General features: G+C 43.3%; 1 protein-coding gene across 3 annotated transcripts in view; it reads right to left on the bottom strand.

Moving 5' to 3' along the window:
* LOC128329334 (cytochrome c oxidase assembly factor 1 homolog) overlaps positions 1 to 26,317 on the bottom strand; it is a 115,625-nt gene that overhangs the window by 7,574 nt on the left and 81,734 nt on the right. The window contains exons 2-4 of one of the 3 annotated variants that reach the window (XM_053260342.1): positions 4,592 to 4,642; positions 4,036 to 4,102; positions 1,097 to 1,200 (exon numbers count right to left, since the gene is read on the bottom strand). In XM_053260342.1, the coding sequence (XP_053116317.1) occupies positions 1,097 to 1,190 (94 nt within the window). In that variant the 5' untranslated portion in view covers positions 1,191 to 1,200; positions 4,036 to 4,102; positions 4,592 to 4,642. The remainder of the gene's footprint in view (positions 1 to 1,096; positions 1,201 to 4,035; positions 4,103 to 4,591; positions 4,643 to 26,317) is intronic. The other 2 variants (XM_053260341.1, XM_053260343.1) reach the window with 2 other exon arrangements.

The following is a 26,317-nucleotide window of genomic DNA, read 5'->3' as shown; positions in this document are numbered from 1 at the left end:
GCATGTGTGCACAGACTGCCTTGATACTGCCACCCACAACAAAACTCATTCTGCACAGAGATATGAATAGAGGGGACCACTGATTGAGGGTGGTTTATGTGTGAAGTGAAGAGAGTTTTCACACCTATGAGGATTTGGAAACGAGGGGGGGTGGGGGGTGGGAGCTTAATTGCAATGCTACAATGCTCCGCTTTAAAAAGTAAAAAAGAATTTGGGCCAAGACAATCCAAACCCTTAATTTTGCAAACTATAAATTATGGGGGAAATAAAGCAGTGAGAGAAGTAATCTTCCAGTGCTTAGAAAAACCAGTTGACAATGCTGCTGTATTTGAGATGCAATCTACCTTATACTGAAGGCATACTTGGAACACAGAGATGGCTACAAATATGCTTTACAATGGTGGGCCATTCTTGTGTCAAGCAGGGGTAGAAATATAAGGTAAAGGCAGAGTGTGCTGTCAAGTTGGTTTTGACTCCGGCACCCACAGAGCCCCGTGGTATTCTTTGGTAGAATACAGGATGGGTTTACCATTGCCTCCTCCCGCACAGTATGAGATGATTCCTTTCAGCATCTTCCTATATCGCTGCTGCCCAATATAGTACCAGCGGGGATTTGAACTGGCAACCTTTTGCTTGTTAGTCAAGCATTTTCCCACTGTACCACTTAAACTAAACAGTAAATGAAATCTCTAGGGTCAAAGTCAGCTCCTCCATCTGTTTTGTTCAGAATCTGAAAAGATCTTATCTGTGAAGTATAAAGGAGAAAAAGGCAAAGAGGAACAAAACTAAGGCTCATCTACTTATACAGCAGAATGGACCACACTACTTCAGACAGCAGGTTTCTTTTTAAACAACACACACTCCCTCTCTGGAAGTAGAAAGTAGCACATCAAGGAAGAAGGCTCTGGACCCACCCTTTGCATGCTGTGCTGGTTGTCTTTTTAAAGGAGTTTTTAAGGAGAGGGAAATATTTAAAAATGGGATTCCTCCCTTCAGTCTGAAGTGGTGCCGTTCATTCTACCATCTCAGTGTTCTACCACCTCGCTCTGGTGCCTGTCTAGGCCTGGCCTAAATTGCTAACCATGATGAAACTTACTTTGTGTGTAGTAATACATAAGAGCACTTCCCCCGCCAGCTACAATTCCCAGATAAATAGCCATTTGCTGAAGTTTTCTCAAGGTTGCAGGCATGTTTTGTACCCTAAGGAGAAAGAAAGAAATAGACTTTTTGTATATGAGCAAAACAAGGGACTGTTGCCAAAACCCTTTCAATATTCCAGCAAAATAGGCCTGAATGAAAGCCCTACATGCACCATTCAGCTCTTTGGGGGCCCTGCAGTTCACTCAGAGGAAATCTAGGATGAGAACTGAGCAGGCTGGACACCTCAGCTCCAAAATGTGTATCGGTTCCTTTTAGGGATGCCACCACTTCACTAATTGCCGAGAAGAAAATGACCTCCCTGGGGTGGCCGACTGCCAGAGACCCAGCATATTGTTCTTGCGACATGTTTTTGTTCTTCCCATACGTGCCAAATAATACAAGTATTCAGGAGGGGCAGATTTACCTCAATGTGAAATGCCACACTGGAGTAAACAGAGTAAACATCATGGGTGAGTTTAGCTAGCAGGACTTGAGAAGTCAAGCTACTTGGTAGACAAGCAAACATACAGTTACTGCATTTTAGTGTCTGTAAACTTTCTGCACACCAAGTGGGGGAAGTGCTTGCAACAGGAAACGCTTGCAATGGTCTGTTCGTCAGTCTTCTTCCCACTACTGCCCTGCCTATTCGTGAGAACAACATATTTGCCATCCGTCTCAATGACAGAGCATAGTAACAAAATACCACAGAGAAAGTAAAAGGGCACGACTCTGGCTAGCAGAAAATTTCACTAAACAACCTGGAGAGAAGAATGTACACTTTTTTCTTCTGCTATTCTCTTTTAATCTTCAGGTAAATCATCATCACGACTGGATATTCTACTCCCTCTATCCAATCTTTGGAGAGGAAGAGTCCGGATCTGTGCTTATGATTTGTGATGCTCTACACTGATCCAGATTTAATTTATTTATCATATTTTTATACTGCCTGATATGTACATCTCTAGGTGGTGTACAAAATTTAAAACAGTATTTAAAAATCAGCACAGATTAAAATACAACACAATTAAAACAGTAGCATAAAAACAAACATAAAAACAGTACCAAAACAATTATTAAAACAAATTATTAAAATTAATTAATTCTAATTAAAAGCCTGTGGGAACAGGTGAGTCTTGCGGGTCTTCCTAAAAACAAACAGAGAAGGAGATGCTCTTATTTCAGAAGGGAACATATTCTGCAGCCACAGAGAAAGCCCAGTCCCGGGTGGCCACCAAATGAGCCGGTGGCAAACATAACCAGACCCCTCAAGAAGATCGTAACAGCTGGCAGGGTTCATGACAAAGGAAGTGCTCTCTTAAATGTCCTGGACCCAAGCAGTTAAGGGCTTTATAGCTAATAACCAGCACTTTGTATCTCACCCAGAAACATATCGGTAGCCAGTGCAGTTCCTTAAAACCAGTGTTGTGGTCCCTTTTGGGTTGTCCCAGAGATCAATCTGGCTACTGCATTCTGTACTATTTGTAGTTTCCGGACTGCGTACAAAGGCAGCCCCATGTAGAGTTCATTACAGTAGTCAAGCCTGGAGGTTACCAGCATATGTACCACTGTTTTAAGGTCATTTACCTCCAGAAATGGACGTAGCTGTCATATCAGCCGAAGCTGATAAAAAGCGCTCCTGGCCACAGCCTCAACCAGAGGAGTCAGGGAGAGCTCTGGGTCCAGGAGCACTCCCAAGCTAATATTATGGATCACACATACCAAAGCAACGGGCTGAACAAGGTCCATTGTTCCATTTTTAGTCTCTTTCAAGGGTGAATTTAGACACCCATTTACCAAGTAGTAACTTAGCACAGTGCACATATTGCTCTGTAAGCTGGCTATCTGTATTGTCTTGCCATATGGTGAGATGAATCATATAACAATCAGGGGTGTGCAAAACCAGTTCAAATCGAACCTGGTTTGATTTGAACTGGCCCAGTTTGACTGGTTCAAACTCTAATATGATCGCCCCCACCACCACCAAAAAAAGGGCAGCCGGTCCAGGTTTGAACCAGGCCCAGACCGGTTGGACCCAATTCAAGGGCTATGCTTGTAAAGGGGAATCCAGTGAGGGAATCTGGTGAGCTGTAGGGGAATCCTTTAAAAGTGTTGAAAGGGCGGGGGGGGGCTTGATGAGAGGACACCCTACTGGCTTCTGCAGTTACTGCTCTAAGCCCTGCCCATGCTCCCCACCCAGCAGTATGGGCCACTGGCCCACACTGCTTGGGAGAAGCACCGGTGGGGCTTAGAGGAGCCACCACAGAAGCCGGTAAGTTGTTCTCTTCCTCCCCCTCAGTCACCCTTACAACACTATTAAAGGATCCCCCCCACCCCTTGTAAAGGGGAACCCCCACCGCACGGACTGGACCCCATGTTGTTGGGCGAGGAGCACCAGTGGTGTTTAGAGGAGCCACCACAGAAGCCAGTAAGATGTCCTCTCGCCACTGCCCCTGACCACCCTTACAACACTTTTAAAGGATCCCCACACCCCATTGCTTGTAAAGGGGAATCCTCACCAGATTCCCCTTCACAAGCATAGCCCTTGAACCAGGTTGAACGAACGGATTGGACCGTGGGCCAGTTTGATCCAACTGGCTCGCGGACTGAATGAAGAGGTGACTCAGGCAATAAGATGCTATTAGTCCTAAACATCCTTTCCTACTGGGCAGAACCTGATCAACCATTTGGTTTCCTAGGGAGCTTGGAGCTATGAAGCAGAGAGAGAACTAGAGGTGAAACACTCTCTGTGAATATGTTCAAATACAGGTAAGAGCTCATTACCAAGCCTGTCCGTGGTGGGGATTATCTATCTATCTATCTTCTATACCACCCTATCCAAAGGCTCTGGGCAGTGTCTTTGATGACGGCAGCAAAGAAACAATACTACTTTGTTACCATTGTGTCTGTGAAGTGCTGTCCGGCAGAACTTTTCCAAATGGTTCAAGGCCTTCTACAACTTGCCCTGCAAGGAGATATTAAGGACTCCTCAGAGTACACACTATGACACATTTCCTGTACACTGTGGAGGATAAGATTGCTTGTATTTGCCTTGACAGATGCTATTAATTTGGTCAGTCTACTGAAATGTAGGCTTCCAGCAGCATCTGGTGGTCCACTGTGTGAAACAGGATGCTGGACTAGATGGGCCTTGGGACAGATCCAGCAAGGCTGTTCTTACGTTCTTAAGTTGGTGGAACAAGAGGAAACATTTGCACAGGAGCCCATTTCCTTAACAATATTTAAACTGGGCAAATCCGCTTGCAACACCACCATTATCAACAAAGGTTTCCTCACTTGTGTTGATGTGAACTTCTCCATCTTTTCCCTTTTAGTACAATATTCTGAGGCAAATCAAGGATGCAACAACTACCCCTAAATATTATTTATCCACTTTTACAAGCATCAGAAAAAAGTTCAAGAGTACATTGTCTTAGCCTGACATTATGCATACCTTTTCAAGTTTCTGCCTCCAAAGCATTTGATCTTCTTCACCAAGAAAAATCTGAAATCAAAACACATATATTTATAGTGTATTTCAGTTTCTTTGGGTCAGAAGTATTATATCTTCCACTCCTAAAGATAACAAGAATCAGGCCCAAGGACTATCCAGTCAAGCATTCTGTTTCACACAGTGGCCAGTAATAAACTGATTACAGATTTCTGCAGGGAGTGCATTCCACAGCCGAGGAGCAGCTACAGAAAAGGCCCGCCTCTGAGTCAACACCAGACATGCTGGTGGTAACTGAAGAAGGACCTCCTCAGATGACCTTAATGTGCAGTGTGGAATGTGCAGAAAGCACTCTCTAAGATAACTCAGACCGAAGCTGTTCAGGGCTTTAAAGGTAATAACCAGCAAAATAATTTTAGAAATGCTTCATTTTTTTGGTCCTATATTTCCTGGCAATCAGTTTCATGGAATGACCCCTGGTTCTAGTGTTATGAGAGAGAGATAAAAATCTCTCTCCATCCCAGGGCTGCTCAACTTCAGCCCTCCTGAAGATGTTGGCCAACTACTCCCATAATCCCTGGCCAGGGCTGTAGCAAGGTTGGAGTGGGCCCAAAGACAAGATTTTAAAATGCACCCCCCCCCCACTGAAGCTCAGCTCATGAAGTAAAGAAATCTTAAATGCGGCTGAATAATGGTAACAAAAAGCATAGTAGAATGAAAACACACACACACACACAATGTGCCACAATAGAACATCATCCTAAATTACTTTTTTTTAAGGTTTTGTAAATTGTAGATGATGCAAGTCATGTAATGGTACTAGAGAAAGACATGCTGTTCTGGTAGCTCCAGGTCTTAACACTCACATCAATTTCGGAGGATGAATACAACTGAAGGAAGCCCGGGCAAGTCATGTGACTTGCCTCTGGGCCCCCCTCAAGGCAGTGGGCCCCCAGACAACTGTCTCTCCTTGCCTTATTATAGTTATTATAGAGTCCAAAAACAGCTGTGGGGCCAAAGTTAAAGAGGCCTGCTCTCCACACCATGCATACTTTTATAGACCTCTATCATGTCTCTCCGTAGTTGCCTCTTTTCCAAACTTTTAAGCCCCAGATGCTGTAGCCTTGCCTGATGAGGAAGGTGCTTTAGGCCCCTGATCGTCTTGGTTTCCCTCTTCTGCACCATTTCGAGTTCTACAATGTCCTCCTTAAGACATGGTGAACTGTCAAGACACGAACAGTCTTTTCTATACTTTGTCCCAACAGGTGAGCACATTGGTGATCTTGGCAATAAGAGCAGAGGCAGCCCTTTCACGAGGCAAAGTGAGGCGGTCACCTTATGAAGTAGATTATTGGGTCTCCAGCAGGGGGCAAGATTCCCCACCACCAGAGCAGCTCTTTGAGACTGACCTGGCCCTTGCCAGCTTTGCAATGAGTGCCTTTCACACTCTTTGGAAAGCTTGCAAGAAGCACAAAGAGAGAAGAAAAGGCTGCTGGAAACCTTCCTTCCTCTCTGCCACTTTCAGCTTTTGCAAGGGTCAGTTGTGGGGCACGGAGCAAGGCAGTGTTTGACACATTGCCCCAGATACCACATTAGCTTGGGCCACCCCCTGGAAAAGAGCTTATGAGAAAGTCAGAGTGAACCAGCGTGGTGTACAGGTGAAACTCGGAAAATTAGAATATATATATCCATACGTATAGATGGACTTGGAGAAACAAGAGGATATTTCCATTACTGAAAGTGACCTTCAGTAAGTACAGGTGAAACTCGGAAAATTAGAATATCGTGCAAAAGTCCATTAATTTCAGTAATGCAAATTAAAAGGTGAAACTGATATATGAGACAGACGCATTACATGCAAAGCAAGATAAGTCAAGCCTTAATTTGTTATAATTGTGATGATCATGGCATACAGCTCATGAAAACCCCAAATCCACAATCCCAGAAAATTAGAATATTACATGGAACCAAGAAGACAAGGATAGAACAATATCGGACCTCTGAAAAGTATAAGCATGCATATGTATTCAGTACTTGGTTTGGGCCCCTTTTGCAGCAATTACTGCCTCAGTGCGGCGTGGCATGGATGCTATCAGCTTGTGGCACTGATGAGGTGTTATGGAAGACCAGGATGCTTCATTAGTGGCCTTCAAGCTCTTCTGCATTGTTTGGTCTCATGTCTCTCATCCTTCTCCTGGCAATGCCCCATAGATTCTCTATGGGGTCAGGTCAGGCGAGTTTGCTGGCCAATCAAGCACAGAACACTGTATACTTTTCAGAGGTCCGATATTGTTCTATTCTTCAATCCTTGTCTTCTTGGTTCCATGTAATATTCTAATTTTCTGAGATTGTGGATTTGGGGTTTTCATGAGCTGTACGCCATGATCATCACAATTATAACAAATTAAGGCTTGACTTATCTCGCTTTGCATGTAATGCGTCTGTCTCATATATCAGTTTCACCTTTTAATTTGCATTACTGAAATGAATGGACTTTTGCACGATATTCTAATTTTCCGAGTTTCACCTGTAGAGTGAGCCAGTGTGGTGTAGTGGTTAGAGTGCTGGACTAGGACCGGGGAGACCCGAGTTCAAATCCCCATTCAGCCATGAAACTAGCTGGGTGACTCTGGGTCAGTCACTTCTCTCTCAGCCTAACCTACTTCACAAGTATGTAGTACACCACTCTGGGCTCCTTGGAGGAAGAGCGGGACATAAATGTATAAATAAATAAAATAAAATAAATAGATTAAAAGATTGTTGCTGTAAATAAAACTTTTGTAAAGAGTATTCTTCATATGTATGACCACCTCAGGTGTCTATCAGTCACACTCTTTCCATACCCTGGAGTTCATCACAGAACACTTCCTCCAGCCCACTGAAAATGCTTCATGACATGTCACTTTGGGCTGTGATGTATCACTTTGAATTATGGCAGAAGTATGTGGCAAGATATGGCTGTTGCCCACACTGTGCATTTGTGTAAAAAAGTCCTAAATAGTTTTCCTGTATGTAGGAAGATTCTAGCAAAACTGGAAATAAGATCACGAGCTCCTGAAATCCCCATTTCACCACAATAATCACCAAACAAGGCAAGTGATAACCACCCTCCTGGCACTCTTGGTCTCTCTCTTATTGGCAATTGGAAAGTTTCCCATGGTTTCTTTATCCAGCCTCTGTATTTCAAAAGTTAACCTAACCCCTTTCCTCCTCCTCCTCCTCACACACCTCTCTTTACTATCACTTCCTCAGAGAAGTCAGCCCTTGCAAAAAAGGGGTGTGAAAACTGGTGATCTGTCAAGAAGGCAGAGTAGAATATGACTTCTTTAGAACTCTTTCTTGAGGGCCTGACTCATTTTTAATTGGGCACTAAGCGCCCAAGTCCAAAAGATTTTGACTCCTCTGACTTCCTTCAGTGATGCTAAATTCTTGTCTTGCCTCTGGCCATCTCACCTATTCAAATCAACTCCACCCTTACTACTCAGCACCTCTGAAAGCAGTGTCTCCCAGGACTGTAGCCTATTCTGGGCTACCCGAAGTCTTAGCAATAGTGTATACAGTTATCGAAGAAGAAAGGATTCTACAGAACTTCTCTGAAATACTTCATGCCAGAACTTCAGCACTTCATGCTATAACTGAAACTAATGCCCTAGAGATATAAAGGTAGGAATAACTCATTACCCTTCTTGGTATCTTTCAAGTGACAGTGACACTATTTGCATGTCTAATGTGACTTGCTCAAGCAGACATAAGACATAGCTATAGCGATTCTTGAGACATCGCCACCTCCCAATGTGCTGTGACCCCAGGCATTTGGTTATGTCCCTTTCAAAGCATGACCTAGAACTGCCACACAGCATTTTCTTTTTCAAGTAAACTGCAAAGTTAACAGTTCACAAACATCTATGCCTTGCTGGGGGCTAGAAGGGTTTCCGGAAGACAGTAAAAATCTTTCAGTCCAGAAAACAGTACAGATTATTTGCATCAGTCTTGTATATAAACAAGAATCAAAGAATTCTCCAAAGCTTTCAAACTGTTTGGAATAAGAACCCATATTTAAATCAAACTGGGGAAATGTGACCCACTTTATATATATTTTAATGATACCTGTTTCTCATTCTATTCCCCTTCCACCCTTATTTTCAGAAATCTTGAACAAAAAATTGGGATTGTTGTGATGGTGCAGCCTACCAGTCAAAGACCAATATTCAAACCAAAGTATTCTAGTGTTGTATTTTAGAATTCTTGACCAAAGTAGCATCATATTTAGCCTAGGCCTTTTCATAGAGCTAGTGTAATAGTAGTTCAGTTGTTGAACTACGACCTGGGTTCAAATCCCTACTCAGCCATGAAGCTCACTGGGAGATCTGGACTAAATTCATTTATTTATTCATTCAATTTCTATACCACCCTTCCAAAATGGCTAAATAAAAGACAAAAAACCTCAGATGCCTCTGGGATGAACTTCATTAATAGCCCGGTTTGTTTTGGCAAGACCTTCATCAAGGGCTCTTGTTCCTATGTACCTCAGTGGTCAGAAAAGGTTAGGAAAAGACATCTATTGTTCCTTGTAGCAAACACTAATGAAGGGGGCGGGGGACGCCCCCCACCTGCCCCTCCATTTCTGTTCCAAAAAGCTAACGTGGGACAGAGCTCATCCACTCAGAAATGAACTTTGTCCTCTCTTTTTCTGGTACTGCCATTGCTGCTTTGTGACATCCTGTTCATTGCAACTGCTTGGTCATGCCATGTCAATTAAACCTTAAGCACTGGGTTTAGATTAGTTGTTCTTTTCATCATCCACATCCAAATAGTTTAAACAAAAACTGCTGTATAATATATATGCTTCCCTAGCAAGAGGCTGAATAGTTAAATCCATCTCTCTCTCTCTCTCTCTCTCTCTCTCTGTATTTTAAAGTTATGGATATTTACTCAGGGCATTTAGGACTGTGCCAAACACTATCCAACTTCAATATCCACACTGGAATAAGCAATTTGATAATGCAGAACCAATTACGGGGTGGGGGGGAATCTTTTGCCACGTCTAGGGATGTGCACGAACCGGTTCGGAGGCCATGTTGGAGGCCTCCGAACCGGTTCGGAAACGGACCGGTCCGGCGGTCTGGCACCGAGGGGGGGGGGGTCTACCTTTAAGGGCGGAGGGTAGAACTTACCCCTCCCGCCACTCTTTCCCCTCCAGCGCTGCGTTTAAAATTGAAGTTTTCGGGGCGGCAGCGTTCCTCCCTGCTGCCCCTGCACCCGTCGTTGCCTGGAAGAAGCTGTAATAGAAGTATGCATGCGTGCTTCTATTACAGGTTCTGCCGGGCGACGACAGGGGCAGGGGAGGCAGGGAGGAACGCTGCCGCCCCGAAAACGTCAATTTTAAACGCAGCGCCGGAGGGGGAAGAGCGGCGGGAGGGGTAAGTTCTACCCCCCCGCCCTTAAAGGGAGACACCCCCCCCCATGCACATCCCTAGCCACGTCTAACTTCCACATTGTCTTGATGCGTTTTGGAGCCCATTGGCTCCCCTGCTGCTCATTCTTCCTAGTGCAGTTTAACCTGATTGGTGGTCATGAGGTGATTTTGTTTAAAATGTACCAATAATGTCATAATGTCAGAAACACCATCCAGAAATGACACGAGTTGCCATATCCAAATGGATTTAAATGGCAGTGTTGGAAAGTGAGAAGAAAGAAAATTACTCTGGAGAGCAGCATTGAAAACAACACAAATGTCTTTGCAATTCATTTATTTATATAGTTAACTTGTATGCCGCCCAAACGCTTGTCTCTGGGTGTCAAATGATCACGCACCCCTTTAGGGAAGGGAACAATTTCGTCCTTTTACTATGTATACTACTTTGTGAGCTTTTTGTTAGAAAGCAGTAAATAAATATTTTTAACATTACCACCATTGATTATGCTATCCATACATATCCATATTAATTGATTTACTGCTATTTTTCTCATTAGATAGATAGAAGTGTTTGTTTTTAGTGGAAAGTCAAACTCTAATTTAAAGTAAGAAGTAGAGACAGCTGTGCCTGAAAAGTACTAGATCAATTTTTATATTTTATAAAAGTAACAACATTTCTGGGGGCGGGGGGCATGTTCTGAGTTTCATCTGTGCTACCTGCTCTTGGCCAAATTTCTAACCATTCCACATGCAAGTGGCAAGCACTTAAAGATAAATCAGTACTTTCCCCACTGTGGAGGCCCACAACACTTAGTGCTTGGAAAGTCTTTTGGGTTAGAAAGTGTTTTGGGTTCCCTTAAAAGGGAAGTCCCTTGAAAAGTGCAGATGATAGGCAAGAATGCAACAAAGAATGCAACTGCCTATTATATAAATACCACATATTTGACTGTTGATCCAAGGCGGAGGGAAATAGAGGTCAGACACCATAATAGTGGGGTGTGTTCTAAAGAATCACAGCGTAATTATATTGAGATGCTGTTTGTTGCTGCTATTAGAGGATTGGAGTTAAATCTTGTCAATGGTGAATCATCACCTTTATTCGTCTCCAGACAGTGAAGCAAGATAGTCCGTTCAAGCTAATCGGTTTGTTTTGCATCAATCGGTACCTGTTTACTTCCGTTTCAGCTACAAACAGCATCTTAGTGCTGGCCCAATTTACAAAAATGCCTTCACCAGCTTATCAGACAAGCCACACAAAAAATATAGTGCTCATGTGAGAGTGGTATCGCAGGTTCACATGGATCATATGAACATCAAGTGAAGCCCCCAATAAATGAGGTAGCTACATCCACATGACTGAACTTTAGAGCAGATACTCATGTGCATGGGAACCAGCCCTGACACTACACAGTTATCAAAATCATCCAGTGATGGTATCCTCTTCCAGTGCTAGTAACTTTGCTTTTCTGTTCAATTAGGGCCAAAAAGAGAAGTGCTGGGATACCAAACATTTCCGTTTATGAAGACAAGCAATTTACATGGCAAGCATGCGAAAAGAAGTTACATAGTGCATTTCCCAAGTACCTGAAGGGCTCGTTGGTATTAGCGCACTAATCCTGACAATAATCCTGAAGGGCTGGCCAGTCTTATGAACTCAATATTACAGACTGCATGGATAAGGGATAAGCCTGAGAGATAATGGCTTGCCTAAAGCTATCTAATGAGTTCATGGCTAAGGTGACACCAGAGCCAGGGTCTTGCAACTCCAACTGCTTGTTCTTAACCACCATGACACATCTGCACCCAACTACGCTGGACCAGTTCTGACTAGCATAAATGGTCATCCAAAGTGGTGTTCTAACAGCAGCTTTGGTAGCCATCACTAGAATGGGAACTTCCTTTTCAAAGGAGTCAGGCAGAGGCCCTGCTCCACATCTTTGGACATGGTAACATGATAGTATTTTCTGCTGAAGACTTTGCTTACTCCAAAGTGATTCCATTTTGGTTGTGTCTCCCGATGCAGACAGCTAAAGGCAAAAAAAGCACACAATGCCCTAAAAAAAGAAGAAAAGGGGGGGGGAGGAAAGAAGACTCACACACTCCAAAGCAGCCAGATGCCTTCAAGTCAAATAGAGGGCATCAATGCATCTTTTGGATTCAGCTGAAGCATATAAAAACCCTACTTGGCTCTGCTCCAATGATCCTCATCACTGTCAAGCTCTCTCAAGTGAACTACTGTCTTGTAACCAACTTGACAGCAAATATTGTTCTACATTTATTAATACCCTACATGCTGTTTGCAGAATGTCATGTTCCAAAGCTGGGGCCTCAGCTGTCCTCAACTCTCCCTAAAAAAGTATGTCAGGTAATTGCCTGGACTCTCTGTTGATAATAAATAAGTACACGTTTTCAATGTGCTGCTGTCATATCCTTTTAAGATTCAATCTTCAGTGTGCAATAGCTCCTGCCAAGTGGCTTGAAACCCCAAGCATGTTTTTAATTTCCTTTCAAAACAAACATTTGTCCCCCATCCCCCCCCACTTCTAATGCAGACTCTGCCCTCCCAGAAACTTGAATCAACAAAACAGGTCAATTAGATTCAGAAATTGTTCCTTCTTTCCCTGCATCTCTGAATTTAGATGCATCCTTCATCCAAACCCAATACTCCACCCTTTCCCCCCCCCCCGCTCAATCGGTTATTTTAATCTATTAGTAAAGGGTTAACTATGCACATCACAGGATCCCAAAAGTGTTTGTTAGCAGGCAGCAGGGTGGGGGTGGGGGATCAATAAAGGCAAGCATTTGGCAGCTCGGTAGAACAGGAAATTATTTGCAGTCTCGACTTCAATTCAATAATCTTCTTTCCTCCACTGCTCCAACAGGAAATTATAACCTTTGTGAACATAATCTGGAAAGTTATCTTCTGCAGCAATTCTGCTCACGTGCACACACGGAAAATATACTCTGATGTTGAATTCAAAAGCCCTAATTTTGAGTTCTGCTAAACAGCAACTTCTGTCTACTTGGCAGCAAGTCTGTACTTGTCATGCTGATGAATTTACATTTATTCATTCTAAACAAGTATACCTCAAGGCTGTCCTCACCATATGGTGGTCCTATCACCTCCTACCCATACACAGTTTCCTGGATCTCCTGTCTATGCAAATTCACTTCTTCTCTTCCCATGTAACCTGATTTCAGTGTTAAGCTATAGGAAACAATATTCCTTTTTATCCAGACTTGTGTACTTTGAAAAGTTCCATAGTAAATCTGCACAAATCAGATTGTTTGTATATGCATAGATACACACATGCATATACACACACTTCTCAAGGTCTGAATTGTGATTTTTAATAATAATAATAATAATAATAATAATAATAATTATTATTATTATTATTATTATTATTAGATTTCTATACTGCCCTTCCAAAAATGGCTCAGGGTGGTTTACACAGAGAAATAACAAACAAATAAGGTGGAACCCTGTCTCCAAAGGGCTCACATTCTAAAAAAAACCATAACATAAACACCAGCAACAGTCACTGGAAGTACCTGCTGGGGGTGGATAGGGCCAGTTACTCCCCCTGCTAAATAAAGAGAATCACCACGGTAAAAGGTGCCTCTTTGCCCAGTTAGCAGGGGTGATTTTTAATTAATTAATTAATTAATTAATTAATTAATTAATTAATTAATAAAAATTTGCTTTATTATATCCAGAATAATCTCTCTCTAAAACCTTTAGTTCTGCCTGATGGTTATCTAGGAAGTAAGAAGTGGTACCGGGGCAGACTTTTTTCAGGGCCAGTTCTCTTGTGAGGAGCGAGCATCATAGACTTGTGCTGTTTTTGCAGTATCTGTTTACAAGTATGCACGCTGAGCATGGGTGAAAAATCAAGCACCTAGGCAACCAGTGCTCGATTTTAAAGCAGCATTAGTTCTCCTAAAGCAGACAGTACATTCAAACCAGACAATTATTTTCATCAGCCCACCCCACTCACCTAACCAAGCCAGTGGGATATAAAATAGCTAGTTGCCACAAGCAATTGTAGGTCAATGCTCTTTAGTTTATTAAACTCCACCAAGAGCAAGAATGTAGATGATAATCTCACTCTGCAAAGTCATAACACCAAACGTAGCAACCTTTTACATTGTCCTACATGGCAACAAAGTTGTTTTTACCACTGTGTGCACACATGTGCTAGGCAACCACAAGCATGGTATTCTGGCAATACACCATATCATGCATGCTATGAAAAACACACATTTGTCATGCACAAGTTACATTTTTATATGTACTTGTAAAACATTTCATGTGCTCACATTTTAAAAAAAGACTTCATAGTCAACAGCAGTTGGAAACTGAGATCAGTGAAGCTCTCAAAACCATGCAAAGCAACAGGGGAAACACCCCCCCCCCCACACACACAAATATTAATCTGAGTCAGTTTCTAAGAGTAGGCTTCTCTTTTTTCAAATTTTAAAGTGTTAACTTTCAATGGTGCAGTTGCAAATCAAATTTCTATATTTAAACACCACAAAACATCAGTGGAGAGCCAGCGTGGTGTAGTGGTTAGAGTGCTGGACTAGGACCAGGGAGACCTGAGTTCAAATCCCCATTCAGCCATGAAACTAGTTGGGTGACTCTGGGCCAGTCACTTCTCTCTCAGCCTAACCTACTTCACAGGGTTGTTGTGAAAGAGAAACTCCAGTATGCGGTGCACCGCTCTGGGCTCCTTGGAGGAAGAGCAGGATATAAATGTAATCATCAATCATCATCATCATCATCATCTGCCATGTCAAGATTTCAAACAAAAATATGCTTCAAAATTAGAGCGTAGAAGACTCCCAAAAAAACAGCCTGTATATTATTTTGTTAACCTTTCCAGACCTTTAGAGTTAATAAGCCCAACAAGGACACAACTGGGAGTCCCTGGGCCACCCACAGACCTCCTGGAGAACACCCAGTGACAGAACCTGCTGGTAGCCAAGGCAGCAAAAGAAGAGGGAACCCAACCAAATCCCATAGCAAGTAGCGATGTTTACGAAACAAATTTTTTGATTTGTTTCTAATCTGAATCATATTCCAAAAAATTGTTTCAAATTCAAATCAAATTCTTCCTTTACATGATCCCCACCGCATGTTAAGGTCATCTGAGGAGGTCCGTCTCCATTTACCACCGGTTCGTTTGGTGGCGACTCAGAGGTGGGCCTTCTCTATAGCTGCTCCGGGCTGTGGAATGCACTCCCAGCAGAAATTCATAGTCTTAATTCCTTACTGACCTTCAAGAGAGCCCTTAAAACCCATCTGTTTGGCCTGGCCTTTCAGGGTTTTTAATTTGTTTTAATGTATGCCCTGGTTCTCCAGGGTTTTTAGCTGTTTGAATGTTTAATTGGTTTTTTTCTGTTTTTATAGTTTTGATTTTAATTATTAACTGGTTTTACTTGTTTTTATTCTGTTGTAAACTGCCCTGAGCCACTTTGGAAGGGTGGTATATAAATCAAATAAATAAATAAATTCGAATTGATTCTACCTGGTTTTGGTGCCTTTTAAAACCAATCAGGGGGCATGAATGGTTAAAAAAATGTGCGGAACAGCTCTCGAATCAAATTCGAATCAAATTTTGAAAATTCAATTCAAATTTGAATCAAATTGCCCTTTTAATGGGTGATCCGGTTTGAATTCTAATCACTCAAATCACTCAGATTCAAGTCAAATTGATTTGAATAGATCTGTGCATCCTTAATATCATGTCATCCTGCTGCAACATAGCCAAGCAGACCCGCCAGCTAGTTACACAGGCAAACTTCAAGGTGGGCCATAGCCTAGTTGTCGTGGTGACAGGGAAGTGGTTTCACCTCCCCAAGAAACCATATGTCCTGTAAGAAGCAGGACTCCCCTCACATGACTGCATGAAATGGCCAGCTCTATCTAACAGGAGAGTGGGCAAGAGCAAAGGAGGAGATAGCTCTGACCACTGCAGTTGGCAAGGGCAGATGAGGAGGAGGAAAAGGGGGGTGCAGAACCCCTCCCTTCCTCATTTGAAGGCATAGTAGGCAGCAGGAAGAGTCACCTAGGGAGGTTTGGGTGGGCTTGGCCTCCCTCTCCAGGACTGTGGGGGAAAATGAGGTGACACACCATATCACAAATAAAATTTCAGTACTGGGTTACAATGCAATATGTGGGAGCTACTTGCATCGTCCTCTGCATTATGACCATAACACTGCAACAATATTCAATACTTATGCAATGCAGCAACAGCAACAAATATTTATACACTACTTTTCAGTAAAGATTTCCAAAGCAGTCGACACAGAGAAATAATAAATGCATAAGATGGCTCCCTGTCCCCAAAGGACTCACAATCTAAAAAGAAAGGTAAGATAGACACCAGCAACAGTCACTGGAGGGACCGTGCTGGGGGTGGAAAGGGCCAGTTACTCTCCCCCTGCTAAATAAGGAGACAAAGCAAATGACACGCATAGCAAAATAAGCATCGTTGGACAATGCGAAGCTCTTCAGATTCTCCCAGGAAAAGTAACACACGTGTGGGGAGGAGCTGCAGTGCCAGCCCATCCTTAGGGTTATCACCTTTTCCTGCCCCACTTCTTTTTAGACTGGAGGAGATCTTGCTGGTCTTCTAGTCTAACACCCCTGCTCAGAGCAGGAAACAGCTAAAGCAAAGAGCAGTCTCCCTTGCCCCACTGGCCAGAATTGGACCAGAAACAAAGCCTCAGGAGCCATCCAGCTGCCTTTAGAATAAAGAAATCTGAACTCCGCTCAGTGAGGGCCCTGCTAGTTTTCTGTGGCCAGCAACTGGCTGCCTCCTCTTGCTTGTAAGAGCAGCCTGACGAAGACAGCTTCTGTAAGAGAAGTGTTTTCCATCCATTTATGTTCTTGCTGAGGCCATCAGCCCAGAGAGAAGGGGTGGTAGGCTGCTTATTATTATTATTATTATTTCTTGTTTACAGTCAGACAGGTGTTATTGACTGGTTTGTTTTATCCAGACATCGAGTCCTTCCCAAGGACCTGGGATGGCTGAATTTTATTGACAGTTGTTATAGATATCGTCGCAGAATATAGGCTGTTCCCAGTAAAGCTGCTTTTTGTAATTGGCTGATGGTGATTTCTGTGGCCCCTATGGTGTTGAGGTGCTCTTCAAGGTCTTTTGGAACTGCACCCAGGGCGCCAATTACCACTGGGATTATTTGGGTCTTTTTCTGCCACAGCCTTTCAATTTCAATTTGTAGATCTTTGTATTTGGTGATTTTTTCTATTTCTTTTTCTTCTATTCTGCTATCCCCTGGTATTGCGATGTCGATTATTTTGACTTGTTTTTCTTTCTTCTTGACTACAGTTATATCTGGTGTATTGTGTGGCAGATGTTTGTCTGTTTGTAGTCGGCAGTCCCATAATATTTTTACATCTTCATTTTCTTCAACGTTTTCAATTTTCTGGTCCCACCAATGTTTGGCTACAGGTAGCTTGTATTTTTTGCAGATCTTCCAGTGTATCATCCCTGCTACTTTGTCATGCCTTTGTTTGTAGCCAGTCTGTGCAATCTTTTTACAACAGCTGATTAGGTGGTCCACGGTTTCATCTACTTCTTTACAAAGGCGGCACTTGCTGTTTGTTGTGGATTTTTTGACTTTTGCTCTTATTGCATTTGTTCTTAGTGCCTGTTCTTGTGCAGCCAGTATTAAACCTTCTGTTTCTTTCTTCAAGTTGCCATTCTTAAACCATTGCCAGGTCTTGGTAATGTCTGATTTTCCAGTTACTGTATATTGTGCAAATATTGACCATGCAGTGGCTTATTTTTCAATTTTTCTGCTCCGTTCTTGACTTGTTCTTTCTTGTAGGCCTGCTTTGTTTCATTGGTGTTGAATAGTTTCGCATTATTGACCATTTGAAGTGCATCTTCTTCACTGTCCTTGATATATTCTTCAAAGCCTCTTTTCTCCTCCTCTACTGTTTGATGGACTTGCAGCGTTCCTCTTCCACCTGAGCTGCGAGGGAGGTATAGCCTATCGACATCACTGCAGGGGTGCACAGCATGATTGATGGTCATGATTTTCCTGGTCTTACGATCTAGCATCTCTAGCTCTGCCTGGGTCCAGTCTATTATTCCTGCAGTGTATCTGATAACAGGTATAGCCCAGGTGTTTATGGCTTGTATGGTGTTCCCGCCATTGAGTTTGGACTTGAGGATTTTTCTAACCCTCCTGATGTATTCACTTCCAATTTTTCTTTTAACTTCAGCGTGTGCAATGTTATCATCCTGGAGAATGCCCAAGTATTTGTAAGGTTCTTTCTCTTCCAGGTTCTTGATCTTGCTTCCATTGGGCAGTTGTATTCCTTCTGTTTTTGTTATTTTCCCTCTGTTCATTATTAATGCAGCACACTTGTCTAGTCCAAACTCCATTGCTATATCACTACTGAATATACGGACAGTATTTAGCAGTGATTCGATTTCTGACTGGGACTTTCCATACAACTTCAGATCGTCCATGTACAGCAGATGGTTGATTTTACTTGATGTTTTAGATGTTTGGTATCCGAGGCCTGTTTTGTTTAGTATTTGTGAAAGTGGGGTCATGGCAATTACAAACAACAGAGGGGATAGTGAGTCCCCTTGGAAAATGCCTCTTCTAATGCTAACCTGTCCAAGTGTCTCGCCACTGATTGTTAACTGTGTACTCCACATGCTCATTGCTTTTTTTATAAATATCTGAATGTTTTTGCTGACACCAGTTGTTTCTAAACATTTTAGTATCCATGTGTGAGGCAATGAATCGAAGGCTTTCATCATCATCATTATCATCATCATCATCATCATCATCATCATCATCATCTCATTCGATTTCTATACCACCCTTCCAAAAATGGCTCAGGTCTTCTTTATGACTTGGAGGAAGAACATCTGCCTGATAATGCCAACTCGAATATTTGGTCTGGCTTTCCAATGTCAGCATTAGGGATTCGGTGAGGTCAGATATATCTCCCCTTAGATCAGGGGTGTCAAACTGTGGCCCTCCAGCTGTTGTTGGCCTACAACTCCCAACATCCCCAATAACAATGGCCAGTAGCCAAGGATGATGGGAGTTGTAGGCCAACAACAGCTGGAGGACAACAATTTGACATCCCTGCCTTAGATTATTGTTGCAGCCCTGCATCCATATACTCAAGTTTCACATAATAAGAAATAAACTGAAAAGCATAGCTGGTTCACATATGCATACTCATCACCTGAGGACTTGCAACCGAATGTATGAACCGGTTCAATAGAAAAATATTGTATTTGAGGTAAGAACTTGTCAATATACACACAATATATCTGTGACGTTGAGAGCTCTGATGCTCATTTAGCACATTAATGTCTTCACTGAATGCTGCAATCAGCAACGGATTAACAGGCACATGTGACCCGAACCTTCATTAGACCACTATACTTCTGTCTACGCTAAATGTGTGTCATGACTCAGAGGGACTAAGGGCCCATTTTCACCAGCATCCGCCATCAGTGACCCGACCCGACCCGACCCCCCCCGCCACGCACACACTTGGGATATTATTGGGGCTACACATACAGCAAAATGAAATGGTAGATTTCTGAGGTGGTAGGATAAACAGTACCACTTCAGATTGCTGCTGGCAGTGGAATACAATTTCTAGTGCTCTCCCTTGCACTAAAAAGAAATAAGCCTAACTTGTAGGAAACTAGCAAATAACGGGCTGGGCTTGAACCTCTCCTCTTGCTGTACCAGCTTTTTACCTGCAGGATTAGTTTTTTAAAAAGCAAGAGCACAGTCTAGAAAGTGATGCCCCATACACAAGCTGAAGTGGTCTGAGTACAGTCTCTGTACCACTTCCACTGACTGTAAGTGGATGGATGTTTCCCCTGGAGGGTGGATCTCGGAACATTCAAAAATGTCATAGAAAGCTAAACTAGAACTCTTTTCTCTGACATCTAGATATATGCAGGGAACATTTGTGCATTCTTTAGTATGGCAAATTATTCAGCCACATGACCCTTTGACTAGGGATGTGCATGGAACCGGCGAGGGCCGGTTCGACTGCATAGAAGGTGGTGCAGCTTTAAGAGCAGGGGAGGATGCACTTACCACCCCCACCCCCGCCGTGTTTTCCTTGCCAGCACTCAGTTTCTGAAACATCCATCGGGGTGGCAGCATACCTCCCTGCCACCCCCGCTTGCTACGTTTTTCAGAAGTACCTGGAAGTAGCAGACATGACATGTGCAGGCATGTCCACTACTTCTGGGTACTTCCAGAAAATGTAGCGAAGGGGGCGGCAGGGAGGTATGCTGCCTCCCCGATGGCTGTTTCAGAAACCAAGCACTGGCGGGGGAAATGCAGGGGGGGGGGAGTGCATCCTCACCCGCTCTTGAAGCTGTACCCCCCGCCGTTGAACCGGCAGAACCAGCCACTGTTCGGACCAGTTTTTGAAGCCCATAAAGGGCCTCCGAACTGGTTCCATGCACATCCCTACCTTCTACCTGCAAGCTGAAGCGATACAGTCCAGAAAGAGATTTACCATATCACGGCTGTCTGTGTGATATATGCCAGTGACACAACAAAGTTGCCTCCCTCTCACTGACACAACCAAACAGATTTCTAACCGTAGCCTGGGAGTCCTCCTAAGCTGATGTCCAAAGAGCATCATGGTAGCTAAATGCACAATGGAAAGGGAGGGCTACACCACACTCTTGGGGCTGGGCTAAGTGGCTCAGCACATTGTAGCTGAGAAGAGCTGCTGTCTCTGAAAAACATGTTTATCATCTTGGAAACCCTTTCCATCAAACAGATATCCTGTCACAAGATTAATTAGATTAATTAATTGTTCATCATAGTTGTACTGGTCTCTTACATGTGAGGCTGGCACACTGCTAACTCTTTCATCTTATTCATTTACAGAACTCCAGGTGCACTCCCTAGGCGAACCATGCCAAGAAAACACACACACACACACACACACACACACACACCAGCACTTGGGATGAGCTTTCAAGGCACTGCTGTAACATTTCTGCTCACTCAGAAGGACTAACTAGTTCTGTGGGTACTCTAGTCCCAATCTAGAACATCTCCCGTAAATAGAGTTGTCAGCTTTCTTACTGGTCTTTATTGCTGAGATGTTAAACAAGTAGCTTGATATGCAGCTATTAAGCAGGTCACAAGCTTTTCCATGCCATGAGAAGCTTCACCTATTGGGTTTCTGCAGAGCAAGTTGTTTGCTAAAAGATACATGAGCAGGCCAAGCCCATTTTCTTCCGTTCCACTGGTAACCCTATTATCATAACAGCTATCCCTAGCTGCAGCTTTTGATTCATCTTCTATTTAAAACCCCCATGTTCCCAACCTATAGGCTTTAAAGTTTCTCCACCCCATCCAATACCCCTGGGTTCCAGTAGAAGGGCTGAAGCTTCCTTTCAGGATGAAACATCCAAGGAATGACAGTGACTACACCCAAAGAGTTCCAGCTTTTCTTCTGGCAGAACTCTTGTGCTTTTAAAAGAGGCATGGAAGCTGAAACTCAACAGGTGGAGTTTCCCCTTGATGGAGATGCAGTGGTCGCAGCACTTCATCCATTGAATTTCTGCTGCTCAACCAAGTTAACATTAGAATTTTTTTTTTAGGTGCAAACCCTATCTGGAAACCACTTATTTCAGAGTAGTCCCAGTGACGTAACTACAACTCTAGGGAATGTGGTCCGAGAACACCAACATACTTAGGTAATTTTTGTCTATGGGAGAGAGACAAAACAATCCATTCCATAAAGTAGGTGAAGCCAGATAAGTAGCTTTGCAGATAGGGAGTGACTGTGATATATACATACATAAGGGATTTTAAAAGCTACAAGACTAACTGATAGCATTACGTGCAGAAACAGAAACAGGCGCAAGAGACACTGCTCCTGTCCTACCCTTAAGTAAACCTTAACCTAAGTCTTGGGGGGGGGGTGCATTGTGACAAACGCTCTTCAACTGGGTAGGACAGCGAACTTCAGTGCAGGTTGATTTTTAAAAGTCAAGTCATTAAGAGCACTGCCAGGGCTTGCACTGTTCTTGCCCTTTTAAGACTGTGTTTGTTCTGGCATGTGTGAACTGGCAACAATGAATACTTTTTTAAAGTGCCGATAAGCATAAAAGTTGCCCTTGGCTTCAAAACACAAATGACACACTTTAACCCCTCTCTTTAAACCTTTTCCTGGGGAGCTAATGCACATGCCTCCCATGTGAGTTATGTTTACAGACAGGAACACGAAATTTAATGCCCATGTAGGGAAATGAGAAACTTGATTACTCTGCAGAAGGCAAGTTTTAGAGCTGCGGAGTTACAGCTGACTCAAAAGCACAAATTAGATCAGGAACTTCTTACAACTGCAGAGTAAATCATTTGCCTTAGTCTTCGTTGTACAATGGAAGGCTCTTTCCTTTAATTTAAAACATCAGATCCAATTTAAATGAATTGGCTCACAACAACAGGGACTCAGGATTGGGATAAACCAGAAAACTGTAGACTTTGGTTCCGACTGGTCCACGTCCAGAACCAAACTCAAACTCCTTCTAGGATTATCATCTAAAATGGTGGGGGGGAGGGAAATCTGTTCAGAAACACATGTTCACTCTTTGTATTTGTTATATAACAGAACAAGACAGATGTACCAATAATGTAGTCTCAGGGTTGAAGGCAACTACCAAAGTACTTTTCTTCTAATTGGCAGCCTATCATTTTGATGTGGGTTGTGGGAAAGTGAGGCTCATGCATTACAATAACCACTGTGAGCTCTGAAGAACAATCCTCTGCTCTATGCCGGAATCTGCTACAGCATCACTGAAAACTTCCAGTGAAGGAGACCCTACCACTGCATGACAAAAGAGTGCAATGGCATTCAGATTCTTTTTCGCGAAGGGAGATGGTTACATCCCCACTGCAATTCAAGTCTTCAAAGGGAAAATTTTAGCTTATTATTTGAAATTAAATCTCGGTCAAGCAGGCCTTGCACCTCTGGTCCTAAAGGACAGCTTTGCATCTGCATGGAAAGAGGGAGTGGCAAGGAAATTAGAAAGTTATGGGCTAAGTATCCCCATGTTGGTCTCCTTAGGGATCTTAAAAGCCAAGGAGATAATTAGGCAGCAGATTTTGGACATAGTGATTCAAGAAGACAGGGCCCGAGTCAGACATTTGCCTTTCTTAAGTAATGCAACTCGCCTTCATAGACCAGCTAAATATTTACATGAGCTTGTTCTTGCCAAATCAAGAAGGGCATTTGCCTTGGCACACTTGAATGCACCGCCCTCAGCTTTCTTAGAGGGTCGCTATCTCAGTACTCCTTTGGCTCAGAGGTTAAGCCCGTGTCAGTCAGGAGTGGTTGAGGAAATTGATCATATGTTGCTTCACTGTTTATTTTATAGAGATATTTGGCTAGCACTTTTGTCACCTATTTTGTCTAGATTCCCAGGTAGGCCATTGGCCTTTTATGTGTTTTTTCTTTTGTCCGACAGTGATATTAATGCTTCCACCAAGGTGGCAAAACTTTGCTACATTGCAAGCTGTGTAAGGAAGCAATTGGTAAAACCATGAGAGTCAACTGCACTATATATTGCTATATTGTAAATGGTATTTTGTAAGAAAGTATTGGCAGAATCATGATTGCTAGCGGTTACTACTTATCTATTGTGTTGTATTTTTGTCTGGTCAATGATTGAAATGAAGATTCCATGCCATTCCACTGCATGAGGCAGCCTGTTCCTCCCAACTGTGGCCCAGATCACACAGCCCATTTATTCTGTCCCAAAGAATTCAATGGGGAACCACTGAAAACCAAGCATGCTACTAGCACTGCCCCCATTTCTTGTCCCATTAGCAAGTTGCAGAGAGAGAGAGAAGTGACAAGATCTCTTTAGCCCTTTTCAGTGTAGAAAGTACTTCCCAATACTCTTTCAGTTCTTTTCAAATTATCTCAGATTTCATTTTTGTAGAAGACTCTTCAAAAGGACTCTTCCCATATGACTTGGGGCTTCCAATATTACCTTTGTGATACAGAAAGGAGCTATGAAGAAGCAGCTCCTCTCTCATCAGAAGAAGCCATCAATGCAGCTTCATACATTTTGACATTCACTAATTGCAACAATCCATTGGCAAGTGAGCCATTTTTGGAAGGGTGGTACAGAAATCAATCAATCAATCAATCAATCAATCAGTCAGTCAGTCAAACAAACTTAAAATTTCTGAACATAGCATCACAGATGGGAAGCAATCCACACATTTAACTGTGAGAAGAAAGTCATCAGTGGATAAGTCACTGAGACATTACGCTGTTCAGGTGTTACAACACTGCCCAGCAAATCCTGCCTCTTTCTTGATGTGCTCTTAAACCACACCCAAACTCTCCACAGATCAGCAGTACATTTACAATGAACCCAACTGTATGGTGGCCCTGAAGGATAGGAGGGACTCCACATGGCTGCTGCTCAGAGAGGCTGATGTTCAGAGACACTGAACTGTTGTATGAGAACTGCTTGAGATGAGAGACTCTAGCCCTTTTCACACATTATGTTCAACACTTGTAGGTGTGTACAGTGTACTACACATGTACAGTGATTCACATGTTCTGTTGAGCACAGGTACAGCAGTACACTCCTAACTGTACCAAGCGTTTGAGGGACCTGCACCCGGGATCACTTTAAAAATGAATGCAGGTATAGTCATTCACACAAAAACATGTACGAGGGAAGAGACATCTGTACCTCATACACCGTAAGGTCTTCTGTCTCTCAGCAGAGCAAAGGGCTTTCATGCTTTTGCTTCCCTCGCCCCCTCTTCCTCCTCAAGAGTGAGTGTGTGCAGGGGGGAGAGTTGGGGAGGAGATCAAGCGCACCTCAAGAGGAGATGCTGGGTGATGAACATGAGTTTTGGTGCAGGGGAGTGGAGATATCGTCCCCTTTGTCTTCAGCAGCACCCCCTTCCCATCAACAAAGACATTGCGGAGGCTTGCTCAGCTGCTGCTATAACAGTCCTGCCAGCAGCTGCTGCAACCTCCTAGATAAGTGTGATAGAGAGGTGCCACGTGTGTGCTTTGCTGGCAGGCTGATTGATGCCCCTACTTCGTACCTGGCTTGCCTGGCTAGTATCTCTGATCTGCTCTCCCCTCTCAGGCATGTGCACACAAGGAGAGTGAGCAAGGCAGAGCCAGATAAACAAGTACCTTAAGAGCAGCAGCTGCTGCTGCTGCCTCCACCAGAGCTGAAGCCAGGTTTAGCTTGAAAAACAAGGCAAAACATGTGTGTGCGCACGCTGAGGCTTGGTTTCTTATCTTATCATCTTTCCTCCTGGATGATTTCCTCTTTACAGACATCATTGGTGGATGGATCTGTGATCATGATAACTGCCAAGTCCTCCTCATGCTTATCCACCTTGTGGCACTGATTGCAGCAATTATTATTATACAATCAAATTCATGTGATTTACATAGCAAAAGGAATGGTTGCAGAGTGGTTGCCAACTCTGACTGAAGCAATTCCTTCCTGGAGATTCCTTCCCCACCACCCAATTGTTGTTGCTATATCTCCAGGCTTGCTTTCAGCACACAGCTGGAGATTAATGTCAAGCCCTTTCTTCAGAGAAAGTTGTTTACATGTTGCCATTCATGTGTCATGAAATTTTCAGGGTTCCTCACTTCGTTTAGGTTCAGGGGTGGGGCCAAAAATGAAATTCAGTAGAGGGTCTAATTCTGCCTCCAACACAGACACAACATTTGCCTGCAGAGACAAACACTGTATGCATGAAGAGCAGGAGTTATAGGAACATAAGGAGCTGCCATATACTGAGTCAGACCATTGGTCCATCTAGCTCAGTATTGTCTTCACAGACTGGCAGTGGCTTCTCCAAGCTTGCAGGCAGGAATCTCTCTCAGCCCTATCTTGGAGAAGCCAGGGAGGGAACTTGAACCCTTCTGCTCTTCCCAGAGCAGCTCCATCCCCTGAGGGGAATATCTCACAGTGCTCACATTTCTAGTCTCCCATTCATACACAACCAGGGCAGACCCTGCTTAGCTAAGAGGACAAGTCATGCTTGCTACCACAAGACCAGCTCTCCTCTTCAGATCAGCTCTCTTCAGGTTGTGATTTTAAGCATATGTCAACACGGGGGCTGGGCTTGCTAGGATGCTCCCATGGGTGCAGAACTAGCACGCTAGCATGCTCCCATGGGTGCAGTATTAGCACACTTCATAACGCTTGAACAGGGCTAGTGAGTGATATGTAGGCACATGTGAACTGGCAAAACCAGTTGGG

The sequence above is a fragment of the Hemicordylus capensis genome, chromosome 6, assembly GCF_027244095.1.
Source record: "Hemicordylus capensis ecotype Gifberg chromosome 6, rHemCap1.1.pri, whole genome shotgun sequence".
Taxonomy (NCBI): domain Eukaryota; kingdom Metazoa; phylum Chordata; class Lepidosauria; order Squamata; family Cordylidae; genus Hemicordylus; species Hemicordylus capensis.
The sequence above is the reverse complement of the archived record's forward strand: the minus strand, read 5'-3'. Positions and strand labels throughout refer to the sequence as shown.